This window comes from Megalops cyprinoides, chromosome 21 (genome assembly GCF_013368585.1).
Source record: "Megalops cyprinoides isolate fMegCyp1 chromosome 21, fMegCyp1.pri, whole genome shotgun sequence".
Classification (NCBI taxonomy): domain Eukaryota; kingdom Metazoa; phylum Chordata; class Actinopteri; order Elopiformes; family Megalopidae; genus Megalops; species Megalops cyprinoides.
This window is the reverse complement of record NC_050603.1, coordinates 7,117,207-7,144,907: the sequence shown is the minus strand read 5'-3', so window position 1 is coordinate 7,144,907 and position 27,701 is coordinate 7,117,207. Positions and strand designations below refer to the sequence as shown.

Sequence of the window (27,701 nt, the reverse complement as noted above, 5' to 3'; positions counted from 1 at the left end):
TACTGTAGTCCATGATGCAACAAAAAAAAGGTTGCATCACGCTCCATTCAAGTCACCTTCCTCCTGTTCATTTGGTTAAGGCTTAGTTTGATTAAAGTTGTAGTGTCACCTTTTATTTCCCTCAAAAACTGATTGATCACTAACTAAACACTAATTGATAATTAACCAACTGTCTTACGAGTTCCCTCATTTAAACAATTTGATATAGCCTTTTAGCAGGTTTATAACACTCAACACTCAGACGATGTTCCCTACTGACTAGTGTAACAGCAATAACAGTAGTGCTGAGACTATGTGAACATCATGTGAACAAACCATTTGCATTTTATAAACATAACATTAGCCTTTACACTGATAATACAGAGTTTCACTATAGGATATTACCCGATAACACTTTGCTACATTATATTGAAACCTATTTCAATGCAGCATTCCTTAATTTGTAAATTATGGTCAACAGTGCTCAGTCAAAAGTAGCCAAATACTGTGTGTGTCTTCTTGTGACTTAATTACATGTTCTCATACCCAAGAATTGCAGGTACGCTTTGATTCCTGGAAACCAGGTTTGGTCAAATGCAAAACCTTTCCACAGGAAAAGGAAGAGTGCATCATATTTCAGAAGACGTGAGTAAAACCTCACATCTTATGCAACAGAAACAGCAAGAGAGATTGCCTGCTTGATAGCAGCTCCTTCAAAGGCTGACTATTTTTAGGTGATGGGACATTCTATACGGAGCTCAAATCACATTGTATTGCACAGCCTGGAAGTGACTCCTCATACAAGCATCACATACAATGTGCCAAACCACACCAACTTGGACAAATCCATTTTTTCAGCATCTCTGACATTTACGCCACCTTTCTCTCTTGGGACTCTCGTCCTCCATGACAAAAAGATACTGCAGACTTGATTATTATAACATTTTTATTTGAGGTCCCCAAAAAAGATCATAACGATATAACAATAATAATAATAATAATAAGGAAGAAACATCAAAAAAGAAAAATAAAATTGCTTTCATTTTCACTGCCTCCAGGGATCAGCCGATTTGAGACACTGCATGTCCTTGGACAGGAAAAAGGGGGTATGGCTTCAAGAAGCTTGGGTGTGATGTCATCATCCAAGAGCCAATCAGGAATGTGGAGGCAGAGAGGAAAGAGGTCAAGCCTGAGACAAAAGCTACTGTTGTGACACCTTAAAGGGAAAGTGACAAAAAAACAAAACATTACATTGGAACATACACGTTACTGTCTGCACCATAATGTTAAAAGTTACTGCAAACGAAGTTAAGTTAGGAACACCACAATGAATGGATGAACAGGTGAAACTGTACCTGTTGAGTCTGCGTCTCGGGACCCCTGCTGGCCAGGCGGCTCAGGATGTTCCTCTCCGACATCTGCAGACGCACGGCAACAGGTGGTATCCGGGCAATGGTCGCTGGGAGACGGGTGACATCCGCCTTCATGTCGCTGAGCAACTCCTCCAGCTGTTTCAGCACTGAGGTATGGGAGGGACAGATGTGAATGTGTTGCTAGCTTCGTGTGAAAGGAGACACAGGTAGACAGGTGTGGAGAGGAAGAAGCCGGTACCTCCAAAGCCCTACCTTTGTGCAGGACGGCGTTGGCGGGCTTGTTCCCGGACATGGACTCCTTGCTCAGGTGCTGGTGGGACTCGGCCAGACACTCCACCTCGCTGAAGCGTGTATTGAGTGCCATGGAGGGGTGGGAGGGGTCTTCCGACATGTTCAGGTAGGCAGCCCTCCGAAGCTGCTCCTCGATCACCAGGGCCTGTTCAAGCAGCTGAGACAGACAGACATGTAAACACAGACAACAGGCCGGCTTCCAGGAGAAAAGCAGACTCAGGTGGCGGATGGCTGGAGCACAGCGCAGCCCACGGGGGTGGGGGGGGGGGTCTCTGTACCTTGAACCTCCTGGCCAGGAACTTGTTCTTGATCTCCAGGAAGTTGCCTCGGTTCATCTCGCCCTTGAACGGCTCGTTCAGGATGGCGTACTTCACGTCATTCTGAATGTCCTGCCAGCGAGCGTAGCCGTGTCTGAGGGGGGGGTCCCAGAGTTAAGGGCTGCTACACGTTAAGCAACACCAAACCACCCCCTGGTCAGATTATCCATTCAGAGGTTCCACCTTACGACATCTCCCTCTGGAGTTAGTCATATGGCAGACAGTCTTGTCCAGACCGATTTAAAGCAGCAAAAGAGAAAAATTAAGCTGCTAAATCACATTACTAACCGTGCATAAGAAAACTATGATTTTGAACATTCAAAACAGCAATACTCCAGATGTGGCTGTGTATGCAGTTCAGAGGCTGATATGGACCAACAGGCCTGAGCCATGGCATGAGCGTGCTGCAGGAACACAGCAGGGCATGGGTAAAAGGATACTGTATGATGCCAGCCAACAGCCAGTAGTCATGGCGACGGTGCCAGATCTCGTTGGTCTTCTTCGTGACGGTGGCGGCCCGCTCCTCGTTCTGCCACAGTGAGTGCAGCTCTGAGGGGGAGAGAGAGAGAGAGAGAGAGAGAGAGAGAGAGAGAGAGAGAGAGGGGGAGAGAATGAGTCTGAGATCAAACATACAGTATAACAGAGAGTGAGTGCGAGTCAGAGAGACAGAGAAGTATGAGAGTGACATTACAGAACGCTTTTCAACGGGGAACAGAGCTCTCATCACTTTAACGCAGAGGTCAAGGGATGCGAGGTGAAGACTTGTTAAGAACACAACACTGAGAGTCTGAGTTCGGACATACCATTTAAAGCACCCAATCTGCCATGTCAGTCCTATCAGCATTAGCAAAAGTAGCACAAACCCCAGCTATGGAATCATAAATGCCCCCCCCCCCCCTTCCCTCTCCCCGCTCTGCACCTGTGAAGCCTCCGTCTGCGATGTTGAACATGAATCTCTGCTTGGCCGCTTTCTTCTTCTCCTCGCTGCCGCCCGCCGCTCCCTCCTTCCCGCTCTCTCCGTTCTGGAGCTTGGCGGGCTCCTCCTTGCCTCCCTCCTTCTCCTCCTTTTGCTCTGGAGTCGCAGGACGGGACAGAGAGCAGAGTGTGACCGGAGTGAAGCAGGAGACCCACGATAGTGCTTAGTTCAGCCGTCGGGGGTGGGTGCGTGCAAACTACCTTTCTTTTCCTCTGCCGGGGGGCTGGTGTCCATCTTCTCAGGCTTATCCTCCTTCTTCTCTTCCGCTAAACACCAAGCAACAACAGAGAGAGCAAGCGAAAGTCAGTACCCCACCTTCATCCAAAGCCCCTTCACCAAAACGACCCCAGCAACACATTACATTACATTACGCTCTTATCCATAGCAACCTCCAGCACATCAGGACGTAAGTGTATCCACATGAGCAACGCCATCTGCTGACACACTTACGTTTGACACCAGACTCCTCGGGTTTGGCCTCTGACCCTTCGGGCTTGACCTCGGCAGGGGAGCTCTTCTCTTCTGTCTCTCCCGTTTTCTCCTCCTTCTCTCCCTCTTTCTCCCTCTCCACCTCGCCATTTCCTGCTTCCTTTTCCGTTACCTGGGCGACCGCCGCCCCCTCGCTCTCCTTCTCTTTCTTCTCTGGAGACGGGGGCTTCTCTTCATCATCAGGGATTGCAATGATCTGAAAAAGAGCGAAAGATATGGTGCGATTACAGCACTGGAAACCTAAAAAACTAAAAAGCAGTAGATTTCAGATAGATAGGCAGTACTTTATTAATCCAAAGAGGAAATGACTTTGCCAACAATCAAGCAAGTGGGGAACTGAACCACTGAACAAAATCAGGCGCTGATACTGATCATTTCTGTGCCGATCAGACATGAGTGCTGAGCTCTGTGGGAAAGCTACCTCTGGTTCTTCCGCCTTGGTCCGGTCTTTGCTCTGATCTTTGTTCTCCTTCTCCCCTTCTCCTTCATTCTTCTCCTCCTTCTCCTTCTCCTTCTCTTTGTCGGCCTCCTTCGCAGACTCTTCTGCCTTGGCGGGTTCATCTGGAAGGAGGGCAGCGGGGGGTTAGAGTCAGAGGGGGTGCCGCTGCACTGAGCGTGTGCGGAGTGGGACGGGGAGGTGGGTGAAGCATGTCGCCGGAGCTGAAAGCGAGGGGTGGAGCGCGCGTTACCTGTGGCGGGGGTGTTGGGCTGCGTGTCTGCGGGTGTGCCGGTGGAGGGCGTTTTGGGCGCTGGGGAGCAGACAGATCACAGCACACACAATGTTATGACTGTACAGCGACAGGTTAACGGGGGGGGGGGGGCAGTGATGTCCCCCTGCAGGTGTGCAAGCAGGTGTAACCTGAGAAGCAATGCAGTCAATGTACACACCTGTGGAAAGGGAGTGTGCACAAGAAGCTGTATGGAGCAGTACAGTATGTTCAGGAGTGTTAGGTATGGAGCAGTACAGTATGTTCAGGAGTGTTAGGTAGGGAGCAGTACAGTATGTTCAGGAGTGTTAGGTAGGGAGCAGGGCAGTATGTTCAGGAGAGTTAGGTAGGGAGCAGTGCAGTATGTTCAGGAGTGTTAGGTAGGGAGCAGGGCAGTATGTTCGGGAGTGTTAGGTAGGGAGCAGGGCAGTATGTTCAGGAGAGTTAGGTAGGGAGCAGTGCAGTATGTTCAGGAGTGTTAGGTAGGGAGCAGGGCAGTATGTTCGGGAGTGTTAGGTAGGGAGCAGGGCAGTATGTTCAGGAGTGTTAGGTAGGGAGCAGGGCAGTATGTTCAGGAGAGTTAGGTAGGGAGCAGTGCAGTATGTTCAGGAGTGTTAGGTAGGGAGCAGGGCAGTATGTTCAGGAATGTTGGGTACCTGTTGCAGGGGTGTTGGGCTGGGTGTCAGCAGGGGTTCCGGTGGAGGGGGTCTTGGGGTTCCCGGGGGAGTCGGGGCGTGCAGCGGCAGCGGCTGCAGCGGCCTTCTTACTCTCCTCCAGCTCCATCATCCATGGCATGGACCACTGACCGTTCACGTGCTCAAACTCCTGAACCTGGTCAACACACCACACTGCGGTCAGTCCCTCTGAGTGACACTCAATCACAGAAAACTGCACAGCACCGGACCTCAAAACTGCCAACTATCACCGGCCCAGCAGAGCCCCTTACCTTCTTCCTGATGAGCGACATCACTCCTATGCGGGTGAGGACATGCTGCCGGGACAGACCCTCCCGGGGAACACCGTCGGCGAAGGTCTCTGCCCCGTCAGCCCCCGGCTCACACAGGTGACGCATGAAGAGGGAGACATAAGCCCTGGGGGGGGCAAGGGGAGGAGTCATTTCTTACTGTACAATTATTGTGTTGTGTTATTGTGTTACTGCTCCTTTTGTTTCATATGTACCCACTTTGGTAATGTTACATTGCTCTATTGTCATTTAGCAGATGCTCTTATCCAGATCAATTTAAGAAGGTTACAATTTCTACATGTCAACCATTTATACAGCTGGATATTTACTGAGGCAATTGTGGGTTAAGTACCTTGCCCAAGGGTACAGCAGCAGTGTCCCAGCGGGGAATCAAACTAGCAACCTTTTGGTCACGAGCCCTGCTCCTTATCACTACGCTACACTGCCTCCCAGCACTAAAACTCGTTCAAAGTTGAAACGGAGAGGGCAGAAGGTGACAACCAGCTGGTAGGCCAAAGGGCCCCCTTGCCACATGAACACAGACCGACAGGCGACAGACTCACTTGAACTCCTTCTCAGATTTACCGCGCAGGTCCCGGACGAGCCACTGTGTGGTGAAGGCGTCCTGAGGGGGCATCCCATAACGCATCACTGCGTTCAGGAAGGCCTTCCTCTGACGGGCGTTAAAGCCCAACACCTGACAGAGGGAAAGGGAGCACGGGGTTAGTACAGTGCACACACAACCGCAGATTGATAATGCATCTGCAACCCCATGAACGGTAGAGTGTGTAGCCCAGGCTGACCTCGATGTTGCCTCCCACTCTGGCCAGCAGGGGGGGCAGTGGTTTGTCCTTGTCGTTCCTCAGCCCCTTCCTGTTGGGTCTGCGAGAGTTCACTGCAGGGGAAAAAGTGTCCGTGTCACTCTACACATCATCTCACACACACACAGAGCAGCCTAAGTTTCTAAGTTTCATAAGGATTCATTACCTTCTGACCGCTCGTCAAAGTCCTCGTCTCCCTCCTCCGAAGCCACGGAGTAGTCCGACTGGTTGTCCGACTGGTCATCCTGCCAATCTGTTGCGGAGGGCAGAAAGGAGCAGAGAAAAAAAATGTTAATTGAGAGAGACACAGTGCCACAGCGAGGGAGAGACAGAGTGAGAGGGTGAGAAACTACCATGCAAAGAGAGCAAGAGGCCTCCGAAAACAGTGAGAGAGGGATGAGGTAATTCGATAAAGGTGGGAGACAAACAATGCATGTACATCACAGCAACACATGCCAATCCACTCCTGTGTCTGTCAGGAGACAGACCGTATCGGGAGAATTACTGTGGAATAATAATCTGTCGTGCCTCCCTGTTCTCCTTGTGTGAAGTTTGAGATGTGTAGTGTATTATGGGTCGTAAAATCCAGGGAAGTGGAATAATGCACAGACTAACACTGCACAGTTGTAACGCAGAGCAACCCGGCAGCTCAACATGCCAATAAGGCTAAGGTACCACACAGCCAAAGCGGAAGGGAAAAATGGCTGCAAGCAGCAATCAGTGCAAATCAATGAGGCGAATGTGCGGTGCATTGTGGGTAGTGAAAATCCAGGGACGTGGGCTGATGTTTGCGTTGCGTGGCAGTCTGGCTCAGCTGCATTAGCAACTGAGAAATGTAAGCCGAGTAAATGTGTAATCTCAGAGTTTAGTACTCATGAAGGTGCGTGTTGCTAACCGACATATGAATGGCGAGTTGCTGCAGTTTATTCCAAGATATTTCTACACCATACAGTAATTCTGATTTTACGTATCGACACTGTAACTGTCAGGAGTGGTTTGGCATCCCACAGACGCACAGCACAGCAGGCTTCGTGCCACATGCACCCGCCCATCAGAGAGCATCGTGGGACAGCGGAGGTGACGCGCGACACACAGCCGCGCGGGCACACGGAAAAAAAGGAAGTAAAACTGCGCTGCGTTTTCTGTACCCCGTCTACTACCTCGGTCCTCCTGCGAGCCGTCGTTGTAGTTGACCTGCTTGCGGATGCGCTTGCCCTTGCCCAGGTTACGGGCCAGGTCCTCCTGCTGCTGCTCGTAGTGGTGCCTCAGCAGCTTCTCCCAGTAATCCGGGTCCACGCTCTCCTCCTGCTTAATGATCTCCCGCTGCACCTCCTCCTCCTGCGAGGGGAGGCACCAACCCAGGAGGGAGAGGGGAGAGAGGTGGGGAGAGGGGCGAGAAGAGGAGAGAGACCAGCCCCGGAGACAGAGGGGCGAGAGGAGGAGAGAAACCAACCACGGGGATAGAGAGGGAGAGAAGGTGACAGAGGTGAGGGGGGGGGGGGGGGGGGGGGGGGGGGGGGGGGAAGAGACCAAACAAGAACCAAAAAGAAAGGATGGATGATAGAAGAGAAGGGGGAGGAAAGACATGTTTTGAATCCCTGCGTGGTGATAAGCACATGCCATTTTCCATGACCAATCCATAAGAGACACAGATGTATTAACTCCCTCCTGGGAGTTCTGGACTGAGGAGAACCTTGCAGAATGTCTCTTCATTTGATCGAGCGCAGAGTTTCCCTCAACATGGACCGAGATGCCCTCACGCACTCACCGCCTCCTCCTCGTCCTTCACCACGTACTGGGCCACCTTGAAGGAGCTCAGGTACTCGTTCATGCTCTGGATCTCCGTGTCCTCCGTGGCGTCCTGGTTCCGGTCCAGCAGCCGGTCGATGGCCTTGTCGTCATAGTGAATCACGCTGCTGTCTTCCTCCTTGTTCTCTCCTGAGAGAGGGCAGGAGGAGGGGCAAAGGTAGCACAGGTTTGTATTTAAAAATACAGGCGATCACTGATGCACAACTTACAGACGAAAAGGAAAAAACAACCCAACTACGTCTTGAAAATTCATTTAAGTATACACAGTTGGATATCTGTTGCTATTTACAATTTACAGCTACTATGAACTTCTCCTTACATTGTATGAACTAAGCAAGTGCATACAAACAGAAAACGTCATAGCTGCTTAGCAAGCAAGGTGTAAATAAAATAGATAAAAGACGTGTGGAAATATTTGGAAAAGTTGTTATAGTAATGTTACTGTCCTGTATCACTCTTCTGTCCACGGTTTGAATGCTGCAGAAACCCCAGCCCCTATGTACTTCTGTATTTGTGCATCTATACAGAGCCCAAGACAGGCACAAAAACTGGCTGGGCCACTCACCCTCCCCTAAATCGTCCTTGAAGAGCTCCTCTGTCCCGAACTTGAGGATGTCGTCCAACTCCTGTTTGGACATGGATCCCGTCTTGGAGCCCAGCCCGGGCCGCACCACCAAGTGGGTCAGCATCATTTTCTTCTTTGCTACCTGGGCCACGGCAGAAAAAAAACAAAACCTCAATAGTTTGTTCTCCCAGTGGCTGAACTCCCCGTGTTGTGTAATACCCAGACCTGCAGCAACACTGGGGCGACTGTGTTCACAGAGAAGAGCGCTCACCTGAGTGATCCTCTCCTCCACCGAGGCTTTGGTGACGAAGCGGTAGATCATCACCTTCTTGTTCTGGCCGATACGGTGAGCTCGACTGAAGGCCTGAGAGAATCGGAGAGAGAAGCAGTGTAATTACAGGGCAGAGGTCTTTCAAAGAGAACCCTCTTTAAATTGCACTTGCTGATGGCTAGGCGGCCCTGTCTGAGCTGATCTGCGCTCGCGGTGAGAGAAAGGGAGCCTTGCCTGAATGTCGTTGTGGGGGTTCCAGTCCGAGTCGTAGATGATGACGGTGTCGGCGGTGGCCAGGTTGATACCCAGGCCTCCCGCCCTCGTCGACAGCAGGAAGACAAACTGAGGCGCGCCGGGGGCTGGGGGGGTGAGAGAGGGGGGCAAAAGATGATGTTAACTTCTGTTAACACCGTGACAGACTGTTGGGGGTGGCAGTGTAGCAGAGTGGTAAGGAGCAAGGCTTGTAACTGAAAGGTTGCTGGTACGATTCCCCACTGGGGCACTGCTGCTGTACCCTCGGGAAAGGTACGTAAATATCCAGTATAAATATAATGTCCTGTATAAATGGATAATGTTAAAATTGTAACCTATGCGCAAGTCACTCTGGGTAAGAGTGTCTGCAAATGACAACAATGTAATGTACGGTAATTAATGTAATGCAACTTCATCGGTAAGCCAACAGCTTTGCTCTCAATCTGGGCCTTCTGGCTGGCAGAGGGGTGATGGGATAGCGCTCACCATTGAACCTGTCGATGGCCTCCTGTCTCATTCCTCCAGTGATGCCTCCATCAATGCGCTCGTATTTGTATCCTTCGTTCTCCAGGAAGTCCTCCAGCAGGTCCAGCATCTTTGTCATCTGGAGGGGGGGAGAAACATGAATGCAGCACTCCATACCACGCCTTGCTGAAATGCAGGGAGGTAAGAAGGGTGAGAGGAGGGTCTGGGCTTTGCACCACTGGGCAGTGATGAGAGACTGAAGGCTAAAGAGCCCCGAAATGGGCAGTGTTATTAGTGACTAACCAATCCCACAAAACGGATGGAGACTAGTTATTAATGTTATTATAGTCACTACCCAATCTGGACAAACCACAGAGCTTTCCTACGGGGAGCAAAGAATAGACTGGTTCACACACAGGACTCACAAAGCCTCACACACTGTTAACTGGTTGGAGTGGAGTTGGGGATGGGGCTGAGATGAGCGTGTGGGAGTGTGTCGGGGCGACAGCGTGTGGGAGTGTGTCGGGGGGACAGCGTGTGGGAGTGTGTCGGGGCGACAGCGTGTGGGAGTGTGTCGGGGTGACAGCGTGTGGGAGTGTGTCGGGGTGAGCATGCAGGAGCGTGTTATGAAGACAGCGTGCCCGTTACCTGAGAGAAGATGAGCACCCTGTGGCCGCCCTCCTTCAGCTTCCTCAGCATCTTCTGCAGCAGCAGCAGCTTCCCGGCAGCCTTGGTCAGAGCGCTGCCGTCATACATCCCGTTCGGCATCTTTGGGGCTTCCTGTAACCAACAACCCGCCAATCACAGTCAGCCCTGCAAGCTGTCGCTGCAGCGGTGCGGCTTATACCTCACACAGCGCCATCATAATCCAACCTTGCTGCAGTAGACTTGGTTTAAGTCATGCTTACTACACCAACAGTGATCATTTACATTTACGGTTATTCATTTGGCAGACGCTTTAATCCAAAGCAAGTTAGAAGTGAGGCAGTACAACACAAGCAAAAGCCATACAAGGAGTCACAATAACAGAAGTGCTGCATGGACCAAATTTCAATATTTAGCCGGACAAGGTACAAGCCAGCTGGTAGAGACACAAGTGCATTAAACTTCAATTTATTTTTTTCCCCACCAGTGATGCCAAAGGTTATCACCATTACTACCATCAATGACACCAATGAACCCCCCTCCTATCCAATCAAAATGGTCTCCCCTCCCCATGATTATAACTGCGCAGATGGTCATACCATGGCGGCAACAGGGAAGAGGTAGGGGTGGTTGCAGCACTTTTTGAGGTCCATCACAACGTTGAGTAGGGACACCTGGTTGCCGCCTCCGCGGGTGTTCAGGGCCTCGAAGTTGCGCGTCAAGATGAACTTGTAGTACTTCCTGGAGGGACAGGAAAGAGAGAAGGTTGGGTTATCCGTTTGCCCTGAATTACAGAGGGCATGGAGGCCTCTCCCCTCCCTTTCTCCCTCCACTCACTTCTGCATGGGGCTGAGCTCCACGCGGACGATCAGCTCCGTCTTGGAGGGCATGTTCTTGAAGACGTCGGCCTTCAGCCTCCTGAGCATGTGTGGCCCCAGCATGTCGTGGAGCTTCTTGATCTGGTCCTCTTTGGCGATGTCGGCGAACTCCTCCAGGAAGCCCTCCAGGTTACTGCAATTCCAAGGAAAGAGGAGGGAGGTTGAGTGACATTGTGACACGGTGTTAGCATTTGCCCTTAGCATGGCACAGCAGAACGTAGACTGAAACAGGTGAACTGGTGAGTGTACAGACTCAATCTCTCCAGTATGCAAGGGTTTTGCTGACAGGAAACCGGTCAGACTGAGAAAATATTACAAGATAACATGCCGGAGTGGTGAGCTGAGCTCCAGGAGTCTGAAAACTAATTAGTATGGACACACAGGCTCACCTGAATCGCTCCGGAGTGAGGAAATTGAGCAGGTGGAAAAGCTCCTCCAGGTTGTTCTGCAGGGGGGTTCCAGTGAGCAGCAGCTTGTGCTGGAGGGGGTAGTTATTCAGCACCCTGAAAAACTGTGAGAGGGAGAGAGGGTGAGCCCACGTGAAGACAGAAATACCTCACTACACCAATTCCCTACTACTGCAAGTTCACTGCTGCAAAGGGCAAGGGGAAGGAACCCCGCCGCTCACCTTGGACTGGTTGTTCTTCAGCCTGTGGGCCTCGTCCACCACCAGGCAGGCCCAGTTGATGGAGCCCAGGATGGCCATGTCGATGGTGATGAGCTCGTAGGAGGTGAGCAGCACGTGGAACTTAACCGCTGCCTCTTTCTGCAGGGGGGAAGGGTTTACATGTGACACAGTCCTCAACTGCCTTCACCCTAGCTGCTGCACAGAATTCTTGTCATTCCAAGAGATGGCTGATGTGCTACATATACTCACAGACTAAACACAATGGGAAAAGCCACCCTCCTTCTGTCACGTATGTAAGTTGCCCTGGCTAAATGACAGTAATGTTGTGTTATGCAGTCTCCTTTCCCACCTTCATCCTGGAGGCCTTCTTCCCGCCCCGGATGGCGTTGTCCTCGAAGGAGAACTCGTTCTCCCGGATCACAGCGCGGCTGTCCTTGTCACCCACGTAGGTCACCACGTACATGTCCGGTGCCCACATCTCGAACTCACGCTCCCAGTTGATGATGGTGGAGAGGGGTGCACTGACCAGGAACGGTCCCTTGGAGTGGCCCTGCGGGTAGACAATGTCAAAAGAGGTCACAAACCTTCTAGATTTAGGGTCAGGGTTAGAATTAGGGTTAACCTTCTAGGTTTAACTGAAAAGATTTGGAAAGAAGAGTATGGCACAGAGAAAGAGTCAGAAGACATTACGCTACTTTCATTTAGCAGACGCTCCTATCCAGAGCAACTTCCAGCACAACAGAACATAAGTGTATCCATTCAAGTTGAATGAGCAACAGTGTTAGACCAGGCTAACAACACTCCCCGACTAGTGAGTGTGAGAGGATGGTTTTGTAGAAATCTAAAGACTCAGGAGGAAGAGGAAAGGAAAGAGGCGGGTGTGGTCGGGCGGTGTGCCGTCCTGCCTTTAGGACAGAGTCCCTTCTATGGAAAACGTCCCCTTTAATGGACGGAGTCGCTGTGCGTCCTGCCTGCCCGTCTGCCCGCTGACACCAGCCGTCAGGGACACGCAGACTGGACGCTGTGAGAAGCGGGGCCAATCCCAACAAGGAAAGCACAGAGAGGGCGGGGCGGCGCGTGCGCCCAAACCCGACGCGTACGCACCTCCTTGTAGAGGGAGTAGAGGAAGACGGCCGTCTGCACGGTCTTGCCCAAGCCCATCTCGTCGGCCAGGATGGTGTCGGTGCCCTGCGCCCAGGAGAAGCGCAGCCAGTTGAGCCCCTCCAGCTGGTAGGGGTGTAGCGTGCCCCCCGTGGAGTCCAGGTACTCCGGCTGCCGCTCGAACTTGATGGTGGGCTGGAGGGAGAGGCACACAGGTCAAAGCAGAGAAGTGGACTCACACAGAGAGCACTTCAACGACAGGGCTTTCCATCAGTTTACCAGAGGCTTCACCAGTGAGGTCACAGGAGGATACAGTTGCTTACTAACACAGTACCATTCAAACGTTTGGACACCCCTCTTTAATGCACTCAAAGGCATTCTGATCTAAAAAATTAGGCCTAAATGCTTGAAATTTATGTCTTAAGACAAATATAAACAGTGAAGTTAATGCCTATCTAATTCGTTTAGAGAAAAAAAAAAGTTATATTTAAGAAATAATGAATAAAATTTGTGTCCGAGCTTTTGACTTAGGCTGTATTTTTTCTTTTGGAATTATATACTGTACATTTCTGTATATGTTGTATAAGTTGACCAGCATTTGTCCACAAAAGACCTTAGCGCTATATGGCTCCCGTATTAAGTTATAACAGTTAGCCTCCCTTCTGAACTTACTGTGGCTGATTTACTGTATTATAAACATAGGCTTTCAGTTTACTGCAGTATAATGAATTCACTGCCAGTTAGTCATAAAGGAAGGTGCAAAAAAGCCGCTTGTTAATATCAACAACAAAACATAAAATCCCATTTATAATCATTCCAAAAATATCTCAAGTGCAAAACAAATACTGTACTTTGCTCATTAATTACCTACGACTGAGGTTTTAGAAACTGCTGATGTAAGATGTACCAGCTTTAACGACGGTCTAACTCTATGCCTACTCTCAATTTACTAACTACGACTTCCCGTCAATAAAATTAATCTTAAAACCTCGTTTAAATGAAGTGCAAGCAGGTATTTATAAGGCTCCGGGTCCACAGTAATGATTACGCCAACACTGGCACAGGTAATATGCATAAAAAAGACACCACTGAAGGTCTCACCTCAACACTTCCAAAAGTACCTGCATCTAGCTATTCACTATGACTCATCACTGCGGGACACTGCTCCTGTTACGCCTCCCTCCTTCTCTGCCCTGACTGCGCCTACTCCAGCGTGACTGACATTCCTCTGGCTCCAACGCTCCCGTGCTGGCTGCAAGGCCTGTCTACTGCCCCCTCTGGTCAGACACTGCAACTGCACAGACAATAACCTGGCCCTGACTGAAAATGCACACCTATTGTGCCGGTTAGGAGCTGGAATGGTGGAATAACGGTCCAGCTAATCCTAAACCTAGACTCCCTGTGCCCTTCTACTAGACACAGCTATACTGCACCAACAGAAACAGAGTGTGCGTTTCTGCTAATCTGCACACCGTGGCTCCTGTACACCAACAAGTAAACAGGCAGTGAGCTTACATCCACCACAGGGTTCTCCGGAGGCCTGTCAGCCCTTTTCAGTTTGCCCTTGATCTTCAGCTTCTTCCCTGGCCTGCCTTCGTCTCCCATCATCAGTTCCCTGGGAGACACCACAGAGAGACAGAGACAGAGAGAGAGAGTGTGAGGAGGCGTTAGTGCGCTATCTGGGGTTTCCAACACATGGCTCAGGACTTGGGACAGGCGCCTGTCCGTCCGGCTGTGCGGCTGTGCACCTGTGGTTCCAGTACTGCTGCTTGTAGCTGTCGTAGTCCGGAATGTCCATGTCCTCAGCCTCCCAGGTGGCCTGGTCATAGGGCAGGTCCCTCCACTTGATCAGGTAGTGAACGTTGTTCTTCTTGTCCACACTGGGAGGGGGAAACGCACGTTAAAATGAACACGCCGGGGCCACCTGCATTACAGCAAAGCTACCCCCCATCTACTGATTAAACACAAAGACATCAAGCCAGTGTGTGTAAAGTACACAACAGTTACAGAGCAGTCACTTATGGTTAACAGCATTATGTACAGTAGTTGTTAGCGTGATGCATTTTAGGACAACCCTGGGCCACTTGTATTAAACCAAAGGTACCCCTCTCTACTGATTACACATACTGGTTCAATGTTCCTCTGTTTAAAGCATACCACAGCAACAGAGCAGTCACCTACAGCTAAAAGCATGAAGTTACATTATACTACATTACAGTTATTTAGCTCTTATCCAGAGCGACTTACAGTTTTACATGTTATCCAGTTATATAGCTAAAAATTTACTGAGGCAATTCTGGGTTAAGTCCCCTGTCCAAGGGTACAGCAGCAGGTTAAGGACCGCTCGGTTGCATGTGGTTGAGTTTGCTGTGGTTATAAGGGCCGCTGGGTTACATGTGGTTGAGTTTGCTGTGGTTATAAGGGCCGCTCGGTTACATGTAGTTGAGTTTGCTGTGGTTATAAGGGCCGCTGGGTTACATGTGGTTGAGTTTGCTGTGGTTATAAGGGCCGCTGGGTTACCTGTGGTTGAGGATGCGGTGGATCATCATCCACTCCATCTTGATGCCGAAGCGGTAGAAGCGCTCCTCCATCTGGGCGAAGAGCGGGTCCTTGTTCTTCCTCTTGACGCTCTTGTCCTCCTCTCCCTCGCCGCCGAAGTCCACGGGCGGCGGCTCGTCCATGTCGTTCTTGCGCTGGTAGTTGCGGAACATCACCTGGCAGTGCAGCTCCAGCTGTTTGGGGGGGGGGGGGGGGGGGGGGGGCAGAGGGACAGGTGGGTGCTGCTGCTCATGTGCACTCGCTGGGTCTTCAAACAGCGCACCAGCGCATTAACACCAAAAAAGGGAAACCTCTGGAGTCACGTGTGCAATGAACTAAAGAGTTCAATGAAAGGGACACGTTGCTGGTTTTAGCCTTGCACCTTCCAGCTCTACCATATCTGCCAACACAGAGTTTGGTATCCCAGAATCCCTACCCCCAGTACAAACACCAGCACGGATTTATAGCGGTGTGAAGAAGTACTATCGAGCGTTAGTGTGAAATTTACACCCGCGCTGTCTGTGGGTCTGTTCACAAAACGCACTCCGACATGAAACAGCCATCACACCCACTTCAGTACTTCAGTCCCATCACTATGCAGTCTCACCCTTCTTTTAATATGACTTTCTTTCGTGGTTTTGTGACCAACACTATGATAAGTCTTACACAAACCCCATAATGCACCAGATACAGGTACCTGTAAAGAGACTCAAAGACTACTTTGCAGTGCCTGCTGGGAGATTATTTGAAGTGATCACCGTCAACCAAAACCTTATGAAATAACATCCAGTGCAAATCTGAATGGACTGGTTCGTGGTCGCTGAGCCAGAGAAGGATGTGCACCGAAACTTGATCCAGGTGTGTGTGTGGTGTGTGTACATGCACACACGTACCTGCAGCTCGGAGACCCAGGAGCAGTGCCAGTAGGACATGTTGCTCCACTTGGCGAAGAATTCCCTCTCTGGGCGGCCGGCGAGAGGGGGAGGATCAGGGGCGTCGGCAGGAAGATCGGGTGGGCGGGGCACAGGTGTGGGGGGTGGCGGCTCTCCCCAGCGCCAGGTCAAAATCTTCTGCACTTTACCCTTCATGGGCGGACACTGAGGAAAACCGAGAGGACTGTTAGCACAGCAGACGCACTTCATTCACAGAATGTGCTCACACGTACTCGAGAGACCTGACAAATCACAGTATGCACTGAAGCATATCCATACTCATTCTGCAAGGCCTGGCTTTGCGAATCCATCTATTCAAATGCAGACAAAGGCACCTGCGACTGACGACCAGTATGTTTAAGCGATCTGCAGGTATGCGGTTCACAACATGCCGTACTAGAACTTCATCTGAAAACACTAATGGCCCCTTTTGAAACACATCATACTTAATATACTTAATAAGGTCACGGCATAGTGACAACACGCAAGTGCATTCCAAACCAGTCTTCTGCATACTTGGCAGTATGTGCTCACCAGTATGCTTCTAGCACTACATACTACAGAGTACTGTAAGGCACAGCCTGCAAGTATGGATTCTGGAATACTGGGTAACAATGCCTTTTGGAATAATGGCCAACAATGCCTTTTGGAATACTGGCCAACAATGCTGCCTGATCTCTGATTGGCTGACTTACAGTGCAGCGCGGGCAGATCCATTCCCCATTGGGTATCTCGGGCAGGGGCGGGTTGAGGCAGTGGATGTGATAGGACGAGGGGCAGGAGTCGCAGCAGAGCAGCTCCCCTCCGTCCTTGCACACCCTGCAGAACTCCATGTGGTGGTCGTCCTCCTCCGCCTCCCCGCGGTCGCGGCCCTCGCCGTCGTTGTCCTCCTCTCCGTCCGAGGCGTCCTCGCGCGCCTCCCACTGCACGCCCTCCTTCTCCTGAGGGGGGGAGAAAGGAGGAGCACCACGTCAGACAGGGAGGTCACCGCGCCTCCTCACTGTCCTGCCACGGCTGCAGGGAGCTCCAGCTGAACGGGAACAGCTTGGCATTTGCTGTCTGTACACTGTGTCTCAGATAAAACAAACTGCTATTTACACTACATTCATTCAGCAGACACTCTTATCCAGAGCAAGTCCCAGCACAAGGGAGCGTACGTGTATCCATTCAATGTAAACAAGCAGCAGTATCAGACTAGGTTAACAACACTTCCAGACCAGTGAGTGCGAGCATAACACTATTCAAGCTCGACCACAAATTAATTTGTGCAACCTGACTAGACAAGGGCAGCCAAGTATACCATCACACATCACAGTCACTAGAACACAGGATCCAAAACGCACTGCAATACTACACGCAAAATAAACAGCGAGTACTTTGGCACAGATCTTTCCTGCAGGCTGCAAATCCGTAAGTAAATCTGTGATGGGGGAAGGTGGGGAAAAATGGATTCTGCCACACGGTGTGGTGGCATCACCTGCCTTACAGAACAGACGCTTTTCATTTCTGTCTCATAACTAAAAACGGGGGATTGGGGGGGTGGGGGGCGTGTCAGGCTGCAGACTCACGCAGTGGGGGCAGCTCCAGGTGCCCTCGGGGGCCTTCTCCATGTCCGGGTCCAGGCACACCATGTGGTACGCGCGGGGGCAGGTGTCACACAGGATGATCTCGCCGCCCTGCTGGCACACCTCGCAGTAGTCCTGGTGGTCCGTCTCGTACCCGTCGGCATCCTCGTCTGCTAAAAGAGGAGCGGCGGGGAGACGGGAGGTTAGCGCGGTTCGCCGCTGACACTCCATTTACACAGCGGAGGGAACTCCACCGAAACATCTGCGGTTTTTATTCCTCCGTGCTACGGAAAATAAATAAAAAATTGCTCATTTTAAGAGCTGAGTCTATTGACCAGACGTTTTCAGTGCTTGAACCACTTTCACAATTATGGATACATTCCATTTGATCTCACATACCAAACTAATAGACTGAGCTTCAGAAGCTAGGTGAGAGCGATTTAATATACACAATATACAGGCTGACTGACCAGACAGCCCAAGACACTGTGGTACAGTACAGAGTACAGACCGACCACATAGGCTGGAGCACAGGAGAGCGGCAGATTAAAGGCTGACCTTTCTTCTTTTTCTTGGACGTCTTGGACTTTTTCTTCGAGCGGCTGCTGCGGCTGTTGGATCCGTCCGACACCGAGAAGCTGTTCATGCTGCCGTCGTCAAAGTCGCTGTCCACGTCCATGTCGTCCTCCTCGCTCTGAGAGAGAGAGAGAGAGAGAGCGAGAGAGAGAGAGAGAGAGAGAGAGAGGGACAGAGAGAGAGAGAGAGAGAAAGAGAGAGAGGGAGAGAAAGAGAGAGGGACAGAGAGGGAGAGAGAGGGAGAGAGACAGAGAGAGAGAGAGAGAGGGTGACAGCCGGTGAGGGGAGGTGAAACTGGCGCGACCATGATGCCCTCATGGCCAGGGTAAGGAGATTCAAAGGACGGAGAGGAACATAGTGGAACAGAGGAGGGAAATAGCTCTTACAGAGGATCGCTTCCTCTTGCTGCTGAAGCCGCCCAGCTTGATCTTGAGAGGAGCCACCTTCTTGGTTTTCACCTTCTTCTCCTGAGGCTTGGGAGGCGGCTTCGGCTTTTTACGCGCATTTGGACCTGAAGAGGAGCCAAAATGGAGGGGAGGGGCATTATGGAATTAACTTACAAGTGAAGCAGAGTACAACACAATCAAAAAGCCACATAACGATTCAAAAATATCAGAAGCTCTGAAGTCTGACATTGTGGTTCAGGAGTAGGACTTGTAACAGAAAGGTTGCCTGTTCAATTCCCTGCAGAGGCACTGCTGCTGTACCCTTGGGCAAGTTATTTGACCCACAATTGCCTCATTAAACATCCAAATGTATAAATGGACAACACTGTAAAAAAACTGTAACCAATGTAAGTCACTCTGGATAAGAGCATCCATTAATAATGGCAATAGTGTAACGTAACGGCAAAGTTTCTATAGTTGGCCAGACAAAGTACAAGGCACAGATCCACTCACCTTTTCCTTCTTTGGTCTTGGCCTTGCGCAGAGGTGGCGCGGGTGGTGCCTGCGGTTCGGGGGCCGCGGGGGGTGCAGGAGCAGGCAGGGAATTGCTGACTGCTCCGGGCGCCCCTGCCGGACCCCCCTCTCCGCTGGCCACCATGCTCTCGACGGCCGCGGCCACGTTAGCGGCCGCCAGGGCAGCGTTAGCGCTGGCCGAGCCCCGCAGTGGGTTGTTGGTGCTGAACTCGCGCCACTTCGCCCCCAGCACCATCATCATCTTGGACACGGCGATCTTGGGGTTCTTGGCAGCAATGAGGGGTCTGTGGAATGGAGGGGCAGGGGACGAAAAGAGGGAATTGTGGGAAATTAGAGACTGAGGGGCAGGCAGGAACAGCACGCAAATAGCAGCATGTGGAAGCTCCTCTCAAGCTGTATCTCCTGTCTACCTTCCTCTCTATCCCTACTTTGTACAGAAAAGCCCTCTACACTAGTTCAACATTTAACTCAGTATCTTAATGACCTCTTGTAATACTTCTCAGTAACTACTCTTAGCATAGTGATGCACTTATTTGGAAGTTGCTCTGCGTAAGAGCGTCTGCTCAATGACGTAATGTAATGTAGAAAGGAGAAGAGAAACCCAGTAGGAACAGAAAAGGCCCAGACATCTTAACACAAAGAGGAGGCCTGTGGACAATGCACACCATGCAGGAAACAAGAGAAACAGAGGGGGGGAAAAGAGAGAAAAGGGGACAAAAAGCAAAGCAGACATACCTGACAAACTGGCTGAAAGCCTTGTAGTTTGTGAGGGAGCGGTAGTCTTCCTGGGTGAAGACATGATCAATGTCTTCCATTCCCCAATCATCCAACAGCTGGGAAGAGCTCTTTGGCTCCTAAAAGTGACACATACACATGGAGATCATGCCCAAAATACTTCTGCGTTCGTCTACCTTAGCATGCATGCAGGAAGGTTAAGTCACGCATTGATAATCCATAATCAATTTTAAAAAAGGTGGAATGCTGCTATTTTTTCAGAACTGGTGCATGTAACTGGAACCATCCGGGGATGCTTAGTAACAGGAAACGTGTCGATTTAATGTCAAATTCTACATTAAACAGCATTCCTGTCAGTAGGTGGCAGCAACACACACCTCTGACAGTCAATCTGTTAATACAGCCAATCACGCCAGAGAGATAAGAACGGTCTCCTTTTAATTTCCGGCCTCTGTCAGTGAGTGTGTGTGGTGCGTGTGCGCGTGCGCGCGTGTGTGTGCACGCGCATGCAGCCAGCCACAAAATGGAAAATGCAGATTAGCTAGTGTTTCCACAGATCTTTCAGAATTAGGTTCATAGTTTCTGTGATGACTTACAGTAATTCATACACCTGTCCCCTGAGTCACTTGATAACGTATTTTCTTTACGCCTTTTTGTCATTTTTTTTTTTTTTAAATGTAAATTTATTCTTCAAGACATGAAGAGCTACTGACATGGACTTGGTGATGAAGGCAGAATATACAGTGAAATGGTGGTTAGGTAGAGGTGTCAGTTGCTTGATGTGTGTGACCGTGTAAAGCAATTAAAGCCGGCCAGATGCAGAGCATCTTGCTAGTGAAACATGTTATTTCCAAATAAAAGTAGTCAATGCATCATAAATCCTTGCTGAAAAATGATCTGAGGAGAGATGAGACAAAACTGAACAATTTAACCGCTGAACAACTGTCATGCTTGTAAACCCAAGCTCAGTAAACAGTTACATTGTTATTATTCAATACATACTAATATAATTCACACTTATTCGGCAGATGCATGATTGCCACCACATAAAAATGCCACATGCCATAAAAATATAATGAAAAATTGATAAATATTATTCATATACACTAAAAAACCGGTAAAATGACAGGATATTGATGCGGTAAGCTGCTGGTTTCATCCTGTTCAACAAATTTTGGACAATATTTTAACATTTTCTGAGAAAAGTAATTTGGAACTCCACACACCCTCACAGCTGTGTAATTGGACTTAACGTTTTCTCCTAAAGGTTTCTTTCAATGTGTCAATAATGTACATGTACAGAATACTTCCTGTTCACCTTTGCCCTTCAAGCACCTCCAGAGTGTGAATCTTTGTGAAGCTCGCTGCTTCTTTCCGCCCAGCCTGTCTTACCTGGCTGTCTTCGTCCTCCTCCTCCTCCTCTTCCTCAGGCTCTTGCTCTTTCCTCTTACTCTTCCCGCCCGACGAGCCTCCCGCGCTCCTCTCCCTCTCCCCGCTCGTGCCCCTCTTCTTCTCCTTCGATGTGCTCGCCCGCTTCTTTTTCTTCCTGCCCGGGGTGTAGTCGCTCCCCTCGCTGTCCGACCTGCCCCCTCTGTCTCCTTCCTCCTCGTCCCCCTCTCCCCCGTTGGGGCCCTCCGCCATCTCTGGAGAGCTGCCGGCGAGGTCCTAAATCAGAGACAGACGGGGGTGGAGGGTTGGGGGAGGGGGGGGGTGGTTGGTGGGGGCACAGGAGAATACAGCCATGTCACCGAGCACGCTCAGAGAGAGCACAGCAGGAACGCAGCAGGGAGCGCAGTCAGTGAGGTCTCCAGTGCACCTCCGCGCGGTTACCCAAGGCGAGCGCAGAGCGCACGTGCCGGGCTGGGGTCGGACGCAGTACCTCTCGGCGGAGCCTCTGCCTCTTGCTGCCCTTGCTCTCACGGCTCTTCTTGGCCTTCTTCTTCTTCTTCACTTTAGGGGCCTCCCCCTCAGACATGTCCTCCTCCAGGTCCTCTTCATCTGCCATTGACCAAGAAACACAGCCAAAGCCGTCAAAAGCTGAACACCGACAACCTTGCTAAGACATAGGGGATATTAGTATACTGCGTCTGTCACTGGAGGCAACAGGACTGTTTAATATTATCAGGCAGTTCAGTGCACTGTGCTGGTTAGCGAGTTGAACTTAGGATCAAAAGGTCAAGAGGTCTTAATCCGTGAACAAGGTACTTCATCTGAATAGGTTCCATAAACCCTGCTGAATAAACGGATAATGTATACAAATGTAAGCTGCAAGAGTTTGCATGGATAAACGTGTCAGCCAGGCAAATAATTAAATTCGCACACAAAAGAACGTCGCCTCCAAGTAAGTAGCACAAGCTGTGTTCAGGGGTATCAAGGGAAAACGTGACTGCCGACATAACGTTAATATTTGGACATGTTTTGAAAATACTGACTGAATATCCTACTAAATGTGGACGATCACATTGTCGAGCTGACTTTTAAAGATTAGAAGCAGAATGAAAGCGCAAGTATTATGACTCCAAAGATTTCAAACATGTAGCAAAATATCACCGCTGTGTTCATAACCACACACAGGCACGGATGTTTACGTAACGGTGGTGTAAACCTCGCACTATGCAACAGACGAGAACACGGACACCCAGATACGCTAGACTGCTGCATCCAATCCTCGTGTGAATACAAACACAAGCCAGTTCAACTGTCAAAGTTTGCAATCTCAGTGCACTACACAGCACTTGTTAAGTTTATTAAGCAACTGATTACATCGCTGACGTTGTTAAATATCAACTAACTTTTGTTAGTTAGCCAGCTCAGTATAGCAAGCTAAAGCATCAACCAATGCACAAGTGACGACACCCCTACCGCTGGCCTTTCCAGAATCCATTCAGACTTCCGGGTGAGAAATGTCGCTAGGAACCAAAGCTAGCGCCCAGTTACACTACTGTTAAAAATTATTAAGTTGACACCAGTTTTATGGTGTCAGTTTTATTACGAATGGCTTCACGGATTACGAGTTAGTTAAATCCGTGCGAGACAAATTTAGCAAATAACCTTACTGCGGTATCACTTGCATCTCGTTTTACTTCTATATGTTGTTATATCATTAAAATCAAAATCCGGAACTGGTAGCTGGCTAGCTAGTCAGCCCACAACAGTAAGCAATCTAGCTACATAAAACACAGAAAACTCTAAAATAAAACCAATTCAAAATTGACCAGCGTTATCTAGTTAACTGGGTTAACTAAAAGAGGGTATCTAGCTGGCTAGCTAAACTAGATCACTTGGCTCAGCTAACTAACCAAGGCAGAGGATACTTGTGAAAAACATTAATATTAAAAGTTTGTTCAACTAGTTACCAAACGCTATGTCCTAAACTTTAAAACACCTTATTCATACATTTTTAATATTAAGGTGAACTACAACACGAGCAAACTGAATGATAAAGTGAATAGGTTTCAGTGGGTCTTCAGCGCATTAGCCGGCTAACCCGCTAGCTAGCAAATCCACATGTAAAAACACCGGTAGGCCGCAAGTCGGCCAACTGCGCCAAAGTCAACCGGCGTTTTCATTTTGCATTTTATACAAGGCGGCAAAAAGTGAATACTGCATCCCCACCTCTACTACATGCAACTTTATTTCCACGGTTTGTGTTACACATCGCTGAAGGTTTTAACAAGGTGGCAAAACTTGCAAAGCTAGCCGGCAGTCTCGCAAAGAAAACTTTCAATTCAGAAAAGCGAACAAGCGCACACCGTACCATACAGCAGGCAATCAACTTGCGAGGGTACTTGAATTTGGCTCAGGAAATGCTCTTCCAAGATCGGTGAGCTAGTTAGCCAGCCAATCTAACGAAGATCCTCCAGGCAAAACCCACTCCAACACAATATGAGCAAGATTTTTCATGCATTTAGGAAGCTGGCTGGACAGCTGCCACTCATTTGCGCGCACTATACATCTTAATAGCTAGCCACCTAACGTTAGCCAACGGCGCTGGAAGTGCTGGATCTTACCTTGAATCAAAGACCGATCTTCGGATGGTCCAAAATCGTCTCTGTCGTCTTCACTCCCAGACATGATTGTTTTTTAGTTTAAATTTAGCTAGCTCGCCAGCTAGCTAAATGTATTTTCGTTTTAATCCGACTTTGTCTCAATCAATCTTGTCTGTTCATGTCGAAGGACGGAGGAGGGAGAGTCGGAAAAGCGATAGGTGGTGGGTTGGGGAAAAAAGAAAACGGAAGCTTAATGTTAGCTTTTTTCTGTTGCTTGACAAAGCAGAACAATCGCCATCGGTAAGCGACTAGCAAGTAGGACAGCACTGGCTAGCTAACGTTACCTAGCAAACTGCCCACGGCTGTACTGCTAGCAAATAACAAAACCTTGCTAACGTTAGCTTGCTTGTTAAAACTTTCCAAAATAAAACGGGTGGAAATAAAGCCCATACAAACTTGTTTGCAAGCTAGCAACACAACTAGAAAGCCAATTGGGTAATACAGCTAGGTAGCAACATAGCTACCTTGCTACCGGCTATTCTGTCCTTTGCCTGCTAACTACCGATATAGCTGCATATTTGCATACATTTAGCTAGTTAAACGCTCATTTGTTTCCTAAAATGTGAGAAATGTTTCTTTTAAAATGAAACAAGCTTATACACAATGTGTACTTAAAACCATGTGGAGCTAGCTAGCTAACTAGTGAATGACAGAATACTTTTTGTTCCGTGTTCCTTTGGTCTTGGAATGTTGGGTCACTGAAAGAAAAACCCAAACGCAAATAGCTAGCCTGCTAGCTAGCTAGCTACTCACACAATTTAAAAGATCCCACTGTTTAAAAACGGTGAATGAAGAGGGACGCTGTTACCAGATGGTCCCACGCTGAGACAGGTCCTTTTCGTATGAGTTTTATGCCGGCAAGAATATCCACTTTAGGTTTGCTAGAAATTTTTTTTTAAATATTGTCCAGTGTGACATACGCCGTCGCCGTCTCCCTCTCTTTCACTAACACCCCTCACATACACACAAAGGGATCAGGGGGCAGACATCCCATAATAATCTACCCCTCCCCCCCCACTCTGCATAGTTACCTTGCAACGTACAGACCATAATACTCACCCCCCCTCCATTCCTCTATTTCCGGCCCCCTAGCAACCACCGTTACTATGGAGACACTCACCCCTCCCACCCCCACCCGCCATCCCATAATAGTAGTAAGCACAGTCACTGACATCCCACAATAAGCATAACTTCAGATAGAAAGAAAAAAAATATAGTAGTCACATGGTCTCCAAGGCAACTCCAAGCCACTTGACATACTGTAACATTCCACTTCTGTCTCGCCTCCTGTGGAACATTTTGCATGTATGCATACAGAGTACACAAAACACTTCATACACATGTTCAAGATGGCTCGCACATACATACACACACACACACACACACACACACATACGCATACACTCACAGCATACATATATGCATACTGCGTCCATGCCGTATACACAGAACAGTGACTGTAGAAACAGGCCGAGTGAGTCACGCAAATCATCCAACGGCCATACGAATGTACACATAAATGCTTAATGTCCTGTAGGCTGCACTGAATACGCACTCCTTATGGCCAGACAACACTCATGCTAGACCGTGAGCTGTGTGGGTACAAGGTCATTCAGCAAACCGATGAACACATATCTTCATGTTTTCATGGTTTCAACAAACAGGCCTTCACTGAATCCATGTTAAACCGTGTTGCTAAAATGTTGAATGTGTAAATGGGAACACAGGGGCACATGGTGTCAAGGCCTAAGTCAAAGACATTTCTCTGTTCTTCTGTTCAGGTTTTTGTGGAGGAGACAGGTTAAACCTGGACAGCTGAAGGTTCAGCACAGTAGGCCAAGCACACAGATCTTGTGTAGATGGGTTTTTTCAACAACTGACATAATTACTTTGGTTAAGACACATTGTGCAATAAGTACACATGTCTGGAGGCTGGTGCGGTACAAAGATGTTGGTTTTAAAAAAAAAATCTAGGCTACATTACCATTGTAAAAATGTATAGTTCAAACTGAATGTGAGGTTTACATTTTTTACATTACATAATGTCAGATTGCGTAAAAGAAGCTCATGGAAAAACGGTTTTCAAGCTGATTCTTTCATTGGCCTTTTATTGTTAACCCTTTTACATTTTCCTGTTTCTTTCCCCATCTATTTTTCCATGTTAGTGTCTGGTCTCTCTCCTGCACTCACCACACATCTACCATTCTCTCTGACTCAGCAAATGTTTCTTTTGACACTTATTTCATTCTCCTTTGTCTCCACCCTCCATCTCTTCCTTTGTCCCATTCTGTACATTTCCTGGGGCACTCGTTTTCATACGACAGGCCTGCGTGCACACAAAGAACAACGGAAATGGAGCACACTCTCACCCTCTTTCTCTTTTTTTTCCCCCCTTCTCCTGCTCTATCTCCATGGAAACTAGGGGGAGGGGGTGGCGGCATCCCATAATCACCAATCAGGAGGGACGTGGGGTGGTTGTCATGGAAACCCCGTCATTACTCCCCCCCCCAACACCCCACACACACTCATAGTGACTGAGCATCCCATAATATAGTTTCATTGTAGAAGGAAGCTACAGCCCATAATACTCTAGACCAGTTGTTGTTATGGAGATAAGCGGTAGGGAGGGGGTGGGGGTGACAGGCGGGGTCAGATTACCATGTAAGCCCAAAAACAGACCATAATACCACCACCCCCCCACCCCCACCCCCTGTCACACATACCCCCCCCCCACACTCCATTCCAGACATCCCATAATGTCACACACAATAACTAGGCAAAGGGGGATGTTAAGAGCTTAAACTGACAGAGAGATTGACTTAGCTAATCACAGACAGACAAACAGACAGTGGCAGGCAGACAGATGGAGAGATGATAAATGAGCACATATGGGATACACACAGAGATGCATACCCAGAGGCAGAAAGGGAGAGGCAAGGAGCACAGGTCATCAGATAGGTAGACGCAGGACACCCAGAAGCAAAATATTCTTCTCACTCTTGCAGTGGGCAAAACTGTTCAAAATGAAGACTCATCAAATCATTCTACTCATGACCAACTGGCATCACAACCTTTTCCCGAAGCACAGAGCCAAAAATGTGCGTTCAGGTGATGCAGAGAAATTACGCTGTCATAAGAACGCTGATTAGCAGCTGGCAGGGACAGGGGACATCGGACAAACTGATAGACCGAGACAGGAACACACACAGGGAGAAAAGAAGAAAAATCTGTTCACTGTTCACACATGCGTTTCATATGAAGCTCTGTGTCAGTGGCAACTTCAAGTTAACACCAGCCGTGAATCACTTGTGGTTCCTACAGTACACTCCTCAGTGTGGTCCTTTACTCTGCTTTATTATTGTACTGTATTATTTAATTTTTATGAACAGGTGAAGCGTATACATGTGTAGATTTAACATGATGAACATATTAAAACTCCCCATTGGTTTAATGAACTGCACTGAACCAGATTTTTTGTGGAATTTCACACTGAACCGCTGCAGTGTTCAATTAAGTTTTTTTTTTTTTTTTTTTTAATTATTTCGGAATTGTTTCCTCTCTAATTAAAATCATAACCTATGGTTAACATCATAGTGTACAAACACACAGAGCATTAATCTCTGTGTTAACACAGGACACAGAGTGACAGACAGGCGCATACTTAGGAGCCACCACAACGCAGGCCAAAGCCAGACCATAATATTCCGCTGCACCCGTCCACCCCTCCCCCGCCTAACAACACAGACAGCCCATAATAACCACAGCAACACCCCCTCCCCCACCGTGCTAATTCGCCCTCCCCACCGCACTGTCTCTGTAGTTGCGAGTACAGTGTGTCTGTACGTTGGGCAAATG

General features: G+C 49.0%; 1 protein-coding gene across 6 annotated transcripts; it reads right to left on the bottom strand.

The window, feature by feature from the left end:
• Nucleotides 1–984: 984 nt before the first annotated feature.
• LOC118796241 (chromodomain-helicase-DNA-binding protein 4-like) lies at nt 985–24,830 on the bottom strand. Of its 6 annotated transcripts, none has more exons than XM_036555042.1 (42): nt 24,600–24,830; nt 23,808–23,958; nt 21,677–21,795; nt 21,190–21,462; nt 19,798–19,916; nt 19,042–19,346; nt 18,529–18,653; nt 18,125–18,260; nt 17,570–17,739; nt 16,697–16,942; nt 15,963–16,166; nt 15,052–15,263; nt 14,280–14,411; nt 14,047–14,146; nt 12,535–12,726; nt 11,780–11,980; nt 11,431–11,568; nt 11,192–11,313; nt 10,762–10,935; nt 10,524–10,665; nt 9,928–10,059; nt 9,301–9,418; nt 8,797–8,921; nt 8,563–8,655; nt 8,292–8,433; nt 7,686–7,855; nt 7,078–7,255; nt 6,084–6,170; nt 5,900–5,991; nt 5,660–5,793; nt 5,079–5,223; nt 4,789–4,963; nt 4,115–4,174; nt 3,847–3,986; nt 3,387–3,621; nt 3,137–3,202; nt 2,880–3,032; nt 2,401–2,509; nt 1,922–2,054; nt 1,605–1,800; nt 1,335–1,498; nt 985–1,195 (listed from the first exon to the last, which is right to left on the bottom strand). In XM_036555042.1, exons 2-42 carry the CDS (start codon nt 23,869–23,871, stop codon nt 1,181–1,183), a joined length of 6,036 nt encoding a protein of 2,011 aa, XP_036410935.1. In that variant the 5' UTR covers nt 23,872–23,958; nt 24,600–24,830; the 3' UTR covers nt 985–1,180. The 6 variants fall into 6 exon arrangements, with proteins under 6 accessions (XP_036410935.1, XP_036410934.1, XP_036410937.1 ...); XM_036555041.1 differs by having other exon boundaries at nt 7,066–7,255; nt 17,570–17,736; XM_036555044.1 differs by having other exon boundaries at nt 17,570–17,736.
• Between the last annotated feature and the right edge of the window lie 2,871 nt (nt 24,831–27,701).

Coding starts and splice junctions, on each gene's coding strand:
- LOC118796241 (XM_036555039.1), bottom strand. CDS start 23,871: ATGTCTGGGAGTGAAGACGACAGAGACGATTTTGGACCATCCGAAGAT. Junction 14,412..15,051: donor CACCGCATCCTCAACCACAG/GTAACCCAGCGG, acceptor TCCCCCTCCCAG/TGTGGACAAGAAGAACAACG. Junction 8,656..8,796: donor ACCCCCACAACGACATTCAG/GCAAGGCTCCCT, acceptor CGATTCTCTCAG/GCCTTCAGTCGAGCTCACCG.